Source organism: Lonchura striata, chromosome 12 (genome assembly GCF_046129695.1).
Source record: "Lonchura striata isolate bLonStr1 chromosome 12, bLonStr1.mat, whole genome shotgun sequence".
Lineage (NCBI taxonomy): Eukaryota > Metazoa > Chordata > Aves > Passeriformes > Estrildidae > Lonchura > Lonchura striata.
The window spans coordinates 13256780-13270725 of NC_134614.1; the positions used below are offsets into that span (position 1 = coordinate 13256780).

The 13946-nt window shown below is 40.0% G+C and overlaps 1 protein-coding gene across 1 annotated transcript; it reads right to left on the reverse strand.

The window, feature by feature from the left end:
• Positions 1-2220: 2220 nt before the first annotated feature.
• On the reverse strand, positions 2221-11175 carry SEC61A1 (SEC61 translocon subunit alpha 1). The gene is made up of 12 exons (XM_021532172.3): positions 11061-11175; positions 9813-9880; positions 9095-9160; positions 8928-9006; positions 8105-8236; positions 7504-7613; positions 7152-7305; positions 6189-6349; positions 5334-5531; positions 4831-5022; positions 3269-3345; positions 2221-2524 (listed from the first exon to the last, which is right to left on the reverse strand). The coding sequence occupies exons 1-12, from the start codon at positions 11065-11067 to the stop codon at positions 2338-2340; spliced, it is 1431 nt and encodes a 476-aa protein (XP_021387847.1). The 5' UTR covers positions 11068-11175; the 3' UTR covers positions 2221-2337.
• Between the last annotated feature and the right edge of the window lie 2771 nt (positions 11176-13946).

The following is a 13946-nucleotide window of genomic DNA, read 5'->3' on the forward strand; positions in this document are numbered from 1 at the left end:
CGCCTTTAGAATTGCAACTCAAAAAAGAAAAGCCCAAAGGAATGGTCAAGATCCAGTTATTTTGGCAACCTGATACTGAGAGACCTTGGAGTAAATACAAATTGTCTTTATTTCACACTGACACTGATCAGGTATTTTGAGGGTACCACTTTCTCAGTCTCACAGGTGGGTAACCTTACTCTACAAGTGTTAGAATTGAAACAGTATCCAAGCACCAAAAGCCAATCACTAGCTCCAAAGATGTACTTTATTTCATTATAAAGCAGATTTTATAGGCATTATTTCTTTTTGTGAACATCCATTGTATGGCCAGCAGGTTCTGCTTTGAGGACATGGCTATTTGGTAACAAAGATTCACCACTAGACCACAAAAATACAGATGCACAGAACAAGTGCTGCTTAGATACTGAAGAGCAAATGGTCTAAACTGCAATCAGTTCAAACAGATATGACCAAAAATACAAGTACAGCTCCAGCCCAGCCAGAGCAGCATGCACAGAAGTGGAGTCTTTTATATGAAAATAGTTTGTCCTGGAAAAACAACAACAAAATCCCCAAAGCAGAATTTATTTCCCTCTCCTTTTAATGCCACTTTTCAACTGTCTCCATTTACATCACAGCTGTGCTGTGGCGCATTAGTACTTCATAAAAACCAGAAAAAATATTGAACATAAGGTGACATCATAGTGAATGGCTGACAGTGATCATTTCATGGATACTTCATCCCAATTCTTTTATTCCTTTTCCAATTGTGATCCTCATCCCAGGCATTTGACTTTCATTGATAGGTGCATCTCAATCCACATCTGCAGATTTCCCATGTGTTTGGTATTAACAAAGGTTTCTGGATGTCATCTGTGCTCCTTGGGTGTGTAACAGAGTCCCACCACTCCAGCAGGAACAGTGACTCCCAGACTGTCTGCCCAACATGCAAAAATCCACAGAAGGCATGTTGATACAGTGTAAAGAAAAGTTCCAGCAGCCACAACTCCTCCTTCTGGTTTCCATGTTGTCCAATACTGATTGAGGAGAAGTGTATTTACAAGACTCATACACAAATATTTGCATTTGGTCCTAGGCACCTGATTAGTACTGACAACCTAAATTAAAATGGAAAATTCAGTTTTATTCTGGTCCATTACAGCCTTAACTGTAAACTCTCCATTTTGAAGGTGTGATCTTCAAAAAAGGAATCTCAATACCTTCTGAAAGAGTATTTTCCTATGTAGCACTCAAATCCGTGAGATTATAGGATGGAAAAGCCTTCTACATAAGCCCCTTAGTGGAGTTATCTGACAAGGGTCTCAAAGCTAGATCTACAAGAACAGACAAGTAGCATCCATTCTTTCCAGTCTTTTGTGGTAATGAGACTCAAAATTCACTAGATATGAGTAATCAGATAACATCCTGATTGATACGAGACCAGAATTCATCATCAGGAGAGAAACTTCACTCTAGCAAGGAGCACAAGCAGATTTGCATCTAAGCAGCCATAACACTCATTCCTTTCAGCTGACATCAGAACTAGAAGCACAGCCACTAATGGCAATAAAGACTAATTAGAAGGCTTTACAAAGTCAGTTTGACCAAGTTTCAAAGTAGCAACTCTTAGGCACAGGTTCTGGCAGAATCTAGATTTACCTGAGTTTTCTGCTTGCGGAGGAGAGGTGGTGGGAAAGGACACACTCCTTTCTTACACAGAAACTTGAAAACAGTCTCAAGCCAATACTCAACAGCTGACAAAGTCTAGTGTAGTAATTACAAGACAAAACATTTGGAATTATAGATACTATATCGTAGTAAAAAGAAACAACTGCCTTTCAAATCTGCCATACTGAAAAAACCCCTAACACAAGAAACACCATTTGTGCTTACATCCGTAATTACGGAACTTGAGCATCAGATGGAAAGGTTTTTTTTCACCATTACTGCAAAGAAGCTGCAAAAACAAGTTAAATGGAAAAAAATCCCTTCCAAATATTCATTTAACAAACATTAATTAAACCTGTACAGGCTTCAGGTTACTAAATGTGAAAGGGGCTCAAAAATTTTTCAGGAGTCATTGAACTAAATCCAAGTCAGAAAGCTGACTCTCCTAACACATAATTAAAAAACAATTTTCTTAAAAAATTTTTTTGCACATCTTCCTCATCAATTTATAAAATGCAAACAGTATGCTAGAAAAGGTTGAACATAAGGGAATGTGCTTTGGAAACATTGTTAAAATATGTGTTTCTATAGAATGACACTATCAAGTTTATGATACTTCTTTTCTCCTGACTGGCTACACTTTGAGAATGTCCCTCCTCTCTTTCCTGGGTCCATGAGAAACTAGGTTTAGAAAAGAAGAGCTCCCATACTGCCAACTTCACTCTGTTCCTTTACAAAAATTTCAAAGTACTGATAAATGATGGTGACAGCGAGCAGAATTCCAGTTCCAGAGCCAATTGCCCCAAGGAAGTCTGCCAGCACAGAGAGGGCGCCGATGCAGAGCCCACCAAAGGCAGCAGCTGTAGGGATGTACCTGCAAAACAGGAAATGACAATAGAAAAGAGGCCATTAGAGTTTGCTTAGATAGTAACAAAAAAGTCAATGGCAGAATACTCTCTTCCCTTGTGGGTCTGAAAGCTGGATAAGAATATAAAATACTCAATCTGGCTGAAGAAGAAAAAAATGGTACACTAAGAGGAGAAGGTATTACAGTCCCCCATGGAATTATGCACAAATATTAAACTTATGGCTCCTGGCTCTTCAAATCATCTGTAGATGACTGAAATCCAAAGGTAAAATAACATTATCATAACACAAAGCATATACAGGTACTACCCTGAAATCTGAAAACCTGAAGACATCAACCCCTGCCCGCCCCTGCACCTAGGAGATTTAAGTAATTATATATTTTAGAAGTAAGGTCCGCATGAAAACTAAGACTAATAACACATGAAAAATTATAGTAAGAAAATATTTCTGGGTCAGCTTGAAGTAGTAAAGTATACTGAAATGCTCATTATTAGCTACCTTGAGAAGAGTATATAAATGAAAAAAATAAAAGGTCCCCAGAATTTGAGACAAATTCTTTAAATGCAAGACAAAAATAAGCTGTACTGTACACATCTTCCATTAATGAGATAATGCTCTCTGTCTCATGCATGTGACATCAAAGCTGAAATAACATCTGTGTTCTAGGAGCTAGAAAATGGAAGTCAAAGCAAACTTTGCCATTTGTTTGCCCACAGCACTGTGCATGAACAGGGAATATGTAGCTCACCTGTTGAGTTCATGTACCATTGAAGTTTCTCTGTGGCCTCGCATTACCATCTGCTGCTCTTTCAACTGCTTGGCAACCTGTATTGAATCAAGGAATGCAGCAAGTAAGTTTAGTGTGATTTCCCAAGGCCATGGAATGTAGCACTGTGACAAAACAGATGTAAATAGTGGTGGGGTCGGGCATTTTTTGTATTGTTTTGTGTTTGGGATTGTGTTTTATATTATTCATCGGAGTTCAAAATATCCAGTATTTTAACTGCAGATAAATTACAGTCACAGGCACTTTTCTACCTGTCAATTATACAAAGCTTTCTGGATCATTCTAGTCCTAGTGAGAAAAGGAAAATTTGAATACTGGTAGGCTCTCATACATATAATTCAGTCCATGTTTTGCTATCTGCCCTTCCCCTGATGAGGGTTTCACAGATGGTGCAAAACCATTCCTTGAAGTGTTTCGGTTTCCTCCATTCAGCTGAGTCAACTATTTATTTGTGGAGCTACACTAGAAATCAGACTTAGAATCCCTTCTTGGAACATTATTATAAAACTGGATTTCTGCAGTTGCACAGGGTTACAGCAGAACCCTGCAAACTACTAACAACTGTGGGTAACAAACTAGCAGGGGAACATGAAGGTGCTCATCACTGATTCCATGCACTGAGAAAACACACTTTCAGATGAGTAGGCTTCCAGTTTTCCACTACACAGTGAAAACTTAAGTAATGATTTATCAACTTTTATTTCTGACCTTTTTAAAATTAACCTAAAATTATTTTACTTAGTAACAGGAAAAAGGATTAAAGTGTTAAAAACTGTCTACTCTGAATAGTGAATTGCTTTACTCTGAAATAAAAATCTGACTGTACATGGCTGTGAGTGCCTCCCTGCATGCCTGAGAAGCAGCAAGATGCAAGTGCAAAACAAGAGAGTGCTCACACTGTTACAGTAACTGTGCAATTACTTTTTTGTTAAGGAAAGTTTGGCTGCCAAACTTCACCTCCTACCCAGAACCACACAATACAAACATACCACAATGACAGCTATTTTCCATTTTGTTTTCCAGCTCCAATTTCAGGATGATATAGTTTCTGTATGTTAAATATCTTGCAGCAAATGGAAATTTTGAGAAGCTAGCCTCAGGTACATCAATGCACTGCACTATATTCCCCATTGTCAGTGTTCTCAAGTTAAAAGTAAAAACTTCCAGTTAATTTTCCCACAAAGGAAGCTCAGAACTCTGTGCACCTGTCATGTGGCACTGAAAGAGTTTCTACCTATCCTGCTCTCACACTGATCACATGTTTCTATGTTGTAAATTTCCTAATTCCAATTAAAGCAATTTAAGCTTTGATACTGTTTTGAAAAAGCAGTAAAGAAAACAGGAAAAAATTACCCCCACTCTGTCTTACTCTTTCTCAATTAAAAAAAGACACAGTCCCTGTTTACACAAACAATGAATATTACCAACAAGATTACCAGCAGAACATCTCAGGAGAAACTCATTCTTACAACTGCCCATCTGTTTTCATCATAAGCTTACATAATTTGTCATTTTAAACTTACATCTTTGGCAGAGGAGCCAGAGACTTCAATCCATGTCTTAGAGAAGAAAGCACAGGAGCCCAACATAAATACAATATAAACAACTGCATGTACAGGGTCTTCCAAAACTGAAGAAAAGGACTCTGGAGGTGACAGGTAATAACAGAGTCCACCAACTGGATAAGCACGAGCAGGGCCTCCAGATGATGTGTCCTGGAAGAAGAAAGCAAGCAGTCAGTCACCAATCTTCTCACTATTTCTTAGCCATTAAGCCAAGTCTTACAAAAGTTTGTATCACCTTTGTGTCACTTCGCATCATTACTACTGCAGCAGCACACACATTTACATTCATCACAGCAAGCTTCCTATGTTACCATTAATTCAAATAAATTACTAATTTAGGAGCTTCAGTGTACATGACCACCTATCAAAGTGTGTCTTAATACTGAGAGACCATCTCTTCAACCCCACATTCCACTGGTGCCCTTGTAAAGATGTGTGCAAGATGAGAAAAGAATACTCACAGACCAGGTGCCCAGCAGGCTGACCAGCAAGTTGCCACTGAAGCGGGCAGAAAGCATCTGGGAGATGACGTACAAGTTTGACACCAGGGCAGACTGGAGAATAATGGGAATGTTGGAAGTATAGAACAGCTTGATGGGGTAGGTGTTGTACTGGCCCCGGTAGCGAGCAGATTTGATAGGAAGATCCACTCTGAAGCCCTGAAAAGTTTTCAGAAGAAAGTCCTCCATTACATCTGGATGTGAACCCATAGCAGAGATCATAAATTGCAAGTGCAAGGCCTTGACAACAGCAGAAGTAACCTGCAATCATTTTGTGCAAGTACAAATGCTCTGCCCAGTGGGCTCGCCTCTCCATGAGAACCCTTCTGCAAAGGGTCTGCAAGCCTGCATGGCTGTCTAAACACACACCCACACACAAGAAGGTATGAAAGATTCAGACATCAGAAGAAATACGAAGTTTCAAGAAGACTGAACAAAGCATCCAGGAAAAGAAACATTACGACTTCCTATATTCTTCAGCAACAAACAGTAAGAGACACACAGGTCTAAAAACTTCAAAGTGTTTCTCAGTAAAAAGCAATAGCATTTGGGTTAGACAATATCACATGCACACATGCATCTGAGGTATTTTTATTTGGTTTTTTTTGTTTCTTTTTTTAAGAGACCAAACTAAGTCTCAAGTCTTCTGTGTGACGACAGTAAAGTGTGGAAACTAATTAAGAGAAGATGATGATTTTGTACCTTATCCAGATAAGGTACAAAAATGAGCCTTGTGTATATATAATTTCCTGTAGAAGAAAGTAAATTTCAGACCTACTTCCATGCAGTTTTACAACCATCATTATTCCAACTGACCTGGAAGTAAATGACAATTGCAAAGACAAAGATGGTGGCAATCAGATTCATGAGGTTGGGAAGATTCTGGCGGTAAAAAGCCTCACGAAGAGCTCGGACTTTGTCTGTGCGAGTAGCCAGAAGATGGAACAGAGCAATGATGGCTCCCTCAAATTCCATGCCTTGGAAAGGAAAAGAAAAAGTTAGGTGAGCTGTGATTATCTCCAAGTTTCAGTGTTTTGTCCTATTAAGCATATTTCTGAACTACAGGATTCAGAATGGGATTGCTCTGAGACTTTTGCATCTTGAGCATGTTCTCAGATTTTATACTGTCACCCTTCATATCAGCTATGTTATTTCCAAGATTTTTTTTTTTAAATCCCCTTGTAGTGGCCTAGAAACTAAATCATAACCCAGCACAGGATAACTCTACTGGTCTCTAGAAACATTGACAAGCACCAAGTACTTTCTTTCCTCCTCTTGATCTTAAAAAAAAAAAAAGTAAACTTACAGGCTTTCTAGTGTCACTTGTGGTAAGACACAAGTTATTGTTTGGATTACAGCAAATGGCATAACCTCACTTCTGTTTTCTACTATACAGCAGCAAACTGGATCATCTCCAGTGGAGTTTGGAGAATAAGGTCTTTAAGGAAAAGTGTAAAAAAAGCAAGGAGCAGAAAGAAACAGCTAATATCTGGCCAGTAAGTTGGACAGCAACCATAATACAATGGCAGTCTACTACTGTTGACTTACAATGAAGGCACTGTAAGAAACTCAAGTTCAGTAAATATCTTGTGAGATATTACAAAGTGAGAAAAAATGTCTTTGTGCTTGCACTTTGCACAGCAGCATCTGCTACATTAGCAAGATTCACTACACACCCAAGATGATAGTAACAGCATTTGGCATTAAGATAACAGTAAAAAAAAAAAGTTGTCTTTAGGTACAAACTATCGGTAAAGAAAACAGACTGTGCCATATTACCTCGCCCAGTGTTCACTGTGGTGGGGCTGAATGCCTTCCACACAATGGTCTCACAGATATTGGTAGCAATGAAGAGAGAGATGCCAGAACCAAGACCATATCCTTTCTGGAGCAGCTCATCCAAGAGCAGAACTATCAAACCAGCAACAAAAAGCTACAGTAAAAAAAAAAAAAAAATACAGATTAGTTCCATGTCTTTTTCATTTTGTTAGAAGAATAATGTGTATTAAAAGATTAGACTATATGTGAAGAAGCAAGTACAGTTGGGTCTTCTTGCTCTGCATGTGGCACAGCCTGTCCATAAGGCTGATTTTTTGACCCTTTCAGAAAAGCAGAGAAGACTAGAAATTACCTGGATTGTGATAAGCAAGCAGATACCAGCACCCATCTCAGATGGGTCTCCGTACATTCCAGTCATTACATACACAATAGACTGTCCAATGGTAATGATCATTCCAAACACTACAGAATAAAAAGAAAACGTATGGGTTTGTTCTGGATATTTATGTCAGTGAGCAATTAGAGAAACGGAAATCACATTTTTTTAGAGAATCTTGGTTTCAGCTGAGATAGAGTTAATTTTCTTTGTAGTAGCTGGAGGAGTGCTGTGGTTTGGATTTTCCATGAGAATAATGCTGATAATAGGCTGATGTGCTGTTGTGTTAGTTGTTGCTCAGCAGTGCTTACCCCAAGTCAAGGACTTCTCAGTGTCCCCTGCTATGCCAGCCAGCAGGTGCACAAGAAGCTGGGAGGGAGCATGATCAGGACAGCTGACCCTAAGTGGCCACAGGGATATTGCAGACCCTGGAACGTCACGCTCAGCACACCAGCTGGAGGGACTGGCACAAACCCACAAGCCCAACTGCACCACTCATCCCATGGTAAATTCACACTTTCTGCTGTCAGGGTGAGATACTCTAAACCACCAGTGCTCAGCACGAGCTGTTACTCACATTTCTGGGCTCCATTGAAGAGAGCTCTGTCCTTTGGAGTGTCACCAACCTCAATTATTTTAGCACCTGCCAAGAGCTGCATGATGAGCCCTGAGGTGACAATGGGTGAAATGCCCAGCTCCATCAACGTTCCTGCCAGACACGGGAAGAACAGTGAAGTTCAAAGTTTTTATCAACCTTTACCTCACAATGGAGGAGATCTAAAACTCCAAATCTCTATAAATGTAAAAATTATTAATGGTAATAAAAGTTTGTCAGAAGTCAGTTTGATACATAGTACTCCTCAGTACCTCAAAAATACTGTGTTCCATGAAAAAGACTTTTGCTGTCAAGAATACATTTACTCTACATGAAAGAAAGTATGATATAAACTGATAGCTCAAATGATATAGAATGATAAAGAGCATTCAGGAAACTGTCACATTCTTAATTCATAGCTGCATTAGAAAGCCTCCCCAAGAAACTGAAATTTATATAAACTACGATGCATTTCAATCTTCTGTGTGACAGGCTCAAAGTCACCCAGGAAACCACAACACTCAAGGAAATACAACTGATTTTGAAACACCAATCTTGAAGATTGCAACAGCAGCAATGCAAGTAATTAGGAACTGTCTCTTCCCTAACCATTTCCCTCAAAAAAAAAAAAAAAAAAGTTGAGCCTTTCCCAATGCCACATTGATTTATGACTTTAAATAATACAGAAAAAATACTTTTTACTCTCCACTTCAGTTTTTATATTCATTACAATGGAACAGAATGCAAGTCCAAAACCATTTGGATTCAAGGTAAAAAAATTGCCCTCCTGAAAGTCTGGCCATACCTCTGTTTGATGCCAAAATCACTCTCATCCAGTAGAAAGGATCTGCAGAGTCTGATGACATAATGCCAAATAAGGGAATCTGCATTTCCAACCAAGAGATTAAATTAGAGACTTCATAGCAGGCTTTATACATTTCAGCTCTTCCTTAAAAAGGGAAGGAAACATACCTGGCAGCATACTAGGAAGATGAAGAGTGTGATAGCTGTCCATAGTACCTTTTCCTTAAACTGAATCTAAAGAGGAAAAACACAAAACCAAAAACCAACAACGGATCAAAAATGCATCAAGATAATAAAACCTAGTCCATCAAGCAAACTTTCATAGAAGCACATATGGTTTTCTTGTGGAGGGACAAAGTACAGAAGACCCTAAAGAAAACAACATACTTTTCATCCCTTTCATCCCACATAAGACCAATGAAAGCTACAAAGCTTTATTCAAAATTTAATCCAAATAAACAAGCTTTTGTAAATGCAAGGTAAATCTAGTACTTCCACAGAAATGAGTCTTACATTTTCACGAGTAAGAGCTTATGGTGAGAAACAGTAATAGGGAGCAGCTTATCTCAGCAAATAATCTTATATTAGAGCATATGAAGCAAAGATTTTCAAGTTGTTGCTTTAACTTATTCTAGTTTACACTTCAATCTGTACTGCCTTCAACATCTCACCATGCACTGCTGTGACATAAAGAAATCTGCCCAACTGCATTTATTCTTGTACAACCACATCCACATGAGATGCACCACACACGCACTCCACTAAAAACAACTGTACCTAAAACTGCCATTCTCCCATTAGGGAAGAAACCCCAAATCCCACAAATGCAGACTCCAAACATTTTATATCACACAAATAGAAATTTAGGAAGAAAATTTTAACCTACCTTCCGTTCTGGCTTTTGAATTTCAGGCAAGATAACACAGAAGGGCTTGATCACTTCAAGAAATTTTACTGTACAGAAATAAGTTAAAAGACAAAGTGAACACATGGATACAACAAACACTAAAAAAAGCTCAAGCTGAATTCAATTTGCACATGTACTCTATATAATAAAAGCCCCAATTCTGGGGAAATTTTGATTGCTTAGTTTGAGGCAGGGGGTATGTTTTGCATTATTAAATTATTATCTGTTCAAGTGACACAGAGATTCAGCTAACATGTTTTAAGTACAGTATGGACTGGGAACAAAATTAAAGAAAGTCAAGCATTTTCCCATTTCACTGAGTAGGTTGACAGCACCAAAAAACCTTTGTCATTGCTTTACATGAGTTTATCAACACCTTGTACTTTTACTTCATGGTAGTTTCTCCTTAGCCAAATATTAGAGAAAAAAAATGCCTTGGGTATTACGTATGTATTACTTTTGAGCCATATAGTTTAAAAATTCTACACAGTTTTGGGCCGTACAGCTTAAGAGTTCAAGTTAGTCTACAGAACATCTTATGCCATGATCCCCTCCTAGCCAAAAAGGCACATCCTTGGGTCAGAAATCTGTCTTGAAATAAGCATTAAATTAAGAAGGGTTTTGCAAAGTCACGAGTTCTCCCATAAGCAGAGAGCTCAGAATTTGAAGAAGAGTTAATTCTAAATCTGCTACGACAAATCTAAGGTTGCATCCTTATTTTGGACTGATTTGAGCTAAGAAGAATACAACAGTGCAGAACTGAAATTACTGACGCCTTTTCATGGAAGGCTGCAACTTCAGCGGTAACTTCAGACCAGCCCACGGAAGATAACTTTCTTAGTTTCAACCGATTATGTCTGAAAAGCTCCACTGGACCGCAACATTCAATTTAAATCAAATCAAGCGTCTCTCCAACATCCACAGTAACACAGCACTCGACTAAGGCACTTCCAAGCAGCTTTTCCTGGAGGTACGGATCCCGCAGCCCCCCGGGGACCGCATCGCCCCGGGATGCGGACACAGCCCGCAGTTCCCCCGCACCGTCCCTGCCGGGGACCCCGGCCCGCGGTGACACCGCCCCCGCCCACCCCGACACCGCCCGGCGCCCTCAGCGCGGCGGGGCCACACGGCGCCCGTTCCTTCCCCGGCATGAGCTCCACCGCCGGGACGGCGCTTTCCCGGCCAGAGGGGAGAAGCAGGACCGGGGGGAGAATCGCCGGTACTCACTGCCCATGGCGGCGCCGGCCGAGCAGCAGCAGCAGCAGCGAGCGGGGCCGCAGGGACACGTCAGGCTCCGAGCGCCGCCGCCCCCTTCCGCTTCCTGCCACGCGCCGCCGCCGCCGCGCCTGCGCGGGGCCGCGGCAGCGCCGCCCCCGCCTACAACTCCCGTCGTGCTCTGCGGTCAGCGAGAACAACGGCACGGATGATCGCCGTAGGTGCGCAGCTTGCCGGGAGTTGTAGTCCTGCGCCTCTCGCCATCTTGATGTGGTGCGGGACTGGCTCCTGTGTCCCGTCGTGTCGAGGAACGCGTGTTTTAGCTACCAAAAAGCGTAGCGCTGGTTTAAGAGATTTCAACAGATAAATGCATAAATAAGCACGTAAAATTCGTTTCCTGGTTATGTATTGTGAAAAATGCTAATCACTTGTTTTTTAAAATTTTTAAACGTTTAATAATAATAAAATGATTAGAAAAATAGTAATACAATTAGAGGAATAAAATTTAGAGTTAGGACAATCGCAAGACAATAAAAATCAAAGAATTACGGATGTCTGAATGTTTTCGGACATTAAGTCATGAAAAGCATATTGGTGAACAAAGGAATAACCTTAAAAGCAATAGCATATTGCACATTCATATATTTCATACATGATGCATAAATTCCTTGCATGTTGCAAAAAAAAACTTTTCTGAGTTTTGTCACTTTTTTCTCCTTAATCTTGTTGGTTCCACAAAGGTGGAGAGAAGGTGGAAGAATGTTTGTCTTTTCTGATAAGGAGGCTGTAACTTTTTATGGGCCCCCTTCACTGACATCTCTGTACGAAGAGTTTCTTGATTATCTCATCTTTTTGCTTGAGCTTGTAACAAATCCTATATCACAGAGTTTCTATTTTAACTTCATGTTGTAACCTAAAACTACATTTAACATACTACTTAAGAGAATGAATACAGCGTAACTTTCTAACATTGCACATATAATATTCCTTGTAACATTTGCGAAAAGCCAACCATAAAATATGCATTTTTCACATGTATTTTTTGTGTAGACCTTGCTCTGCACTAAGAACTCCTTGCACCCACTACACAACAATGAAAAGAGCAGCTTTGTCTAATGCCTCAGCTGCCTTTGGCCGTTTGGAAGCAACGTGTGTAGGTGTTCTCTGGGCTCTGTGATCAATGGAGATACAAGTGGAGAAATACTCTGCTTACCTTACATCTCTGGAGAAATGACTGCTTATGTCACACACGTTTTCAGATAAGTTGAATCATCCTCCAGAGGTGTTTATCATAGAGGGAACAACTCAGGTGACAACTTCAGCCTGTATTTTGGGTGTCCCATGTCAGCTCCAGGTGTGGGTGTCCCACAGTCCCTGCCTGCCCAGATCCAGCTGGGCTTTAATAAAATGTGAAACTCTGGTGACAATGTGAAGCTTTGGGCTGCGTGTCAAGCAAGTCACAGGACATCCACATGTCACTGTCACTGTCACTGTCACTGTCACTGTCAGCCGGCAGCACCGGCAAGGGATGCGTGCTCCCAGTGATCATCTGGGTGGTTTCTGCTGAGAAGAACTCAATGTTCTGTGTGTTTTCCAGGTCTCTACAGGAGCAGTTTTCAACAGTCTGAAAGGGAAGGTAAACAGAAGTTAAGGGAAAGATTAAAGCAAATAGAGGTGCTAATAAAGGCAGTTAAAGTCCGTGTATACACTCTATAAAATGCGTAATTGCTTCCACAAAAACTCCCTCGTAATTTCTGAGCACTTAAGTGTGCTTTATTTGATTATTTAATCTCTACTTTTCTGAGATTTAAAAGAGCAGCCCTAATTCCTGTGTAATTTTTTTTCTTTTACTGTTTTTTTTTTATTGTTGGACTGTACGTTTGCCCTCCTCCAGGCTTCTGAAACCATGCATCTCATCAGTGAGTTATTGAAGATATTGCCAATGGCTGTGAGAATGTTTTAGTTCTTGTCCAGGGTTGCTCATTTCAAAACATCCAGCTTATTGAAACTTGTTTCAATCCACCCATTTCTATTTAGAGAGAAACAACTGCTTTCCAGCTGATATGCTGTCTTGCAGAGTTGATTTGATAAGATTATTTTGGCTTGATAATATGGACACTGTGCTGGTAATAGCTGGTAAGTGGAAAAGGGAGATGGTTAGTGGAAAAGGGAGACCAGCAGTGGTTCTGTGGAGGTCTGGATAGGGAAGCACAGCAGTGATCAGGGGATTGATGGTGGAAGCATGCAAAGAGATGCCAGAATTTGCACAGTCACACATGCTTTTTCTGCTAGTAAACTTTGGCTGTGCCATAAGAATAGAGAAAAATATTTAATAGGCTGTTATTTGCATGCATGTATCACCTGGCAGACTTCTTGTGTTCCTATTTTTATTTTTTAAAAATAATTTTCAACAGTAAGATAACTTGGTTCTGTACTGTAAAAAACACATATAATTACACAGAATTGTCTACTTAGGGAGGATGAAAACTCATTAGATTTTGCCTTTCTCTGTATTTTGTCCATCCTGGGCCTAAACAACTTCACATTTTGGGTGAAAAGGGTACAGTCTTTTAAGTGAAATTTGCCATTGAAGTTCAGTTCTATGTAGAACAAATGGTTGCTGAAAGCAGGCTATCCTTGAATCTTACAGTGAAAAAAAGGAACTGCTTTGCCAATTGCAGTAAAAAAATACACAGAGAGGAGGCAAGTTCAGCTCCTTTGTATAATCAAGTGTCACTTTGCAGAAGTGAAAAGCAAAAGAAACTGAAAATACAGTTCTTGGGGCACTATTATAACAAAGCCATATGAGACACTGAGTCAAATTTTGGCTTGGCATGACTCCCTGACCTTGACAGTTTATCCTGGGGAACTATTTTGGCAGCCAGTTGCAGACATTCT

Coding starts and splice junctions, on each gene's coding strand:
- SEC61A1 (XM_021532172.3), bottom strand. Junction 8,237..8,927: donor GATTTTGGCATCAAACAGAG/GTATGGCCAGAC, acceptor CGTGTCTGGCAG/GAACGTTGATGGAGCTGGGC. Junction 6,350..7,151: donor CACAGTGAACACTGGGCGAG/GTAATATGGCAC, acceptor TTCCTTTCCAAG/GCATGGAATTTGAGGGAGCC.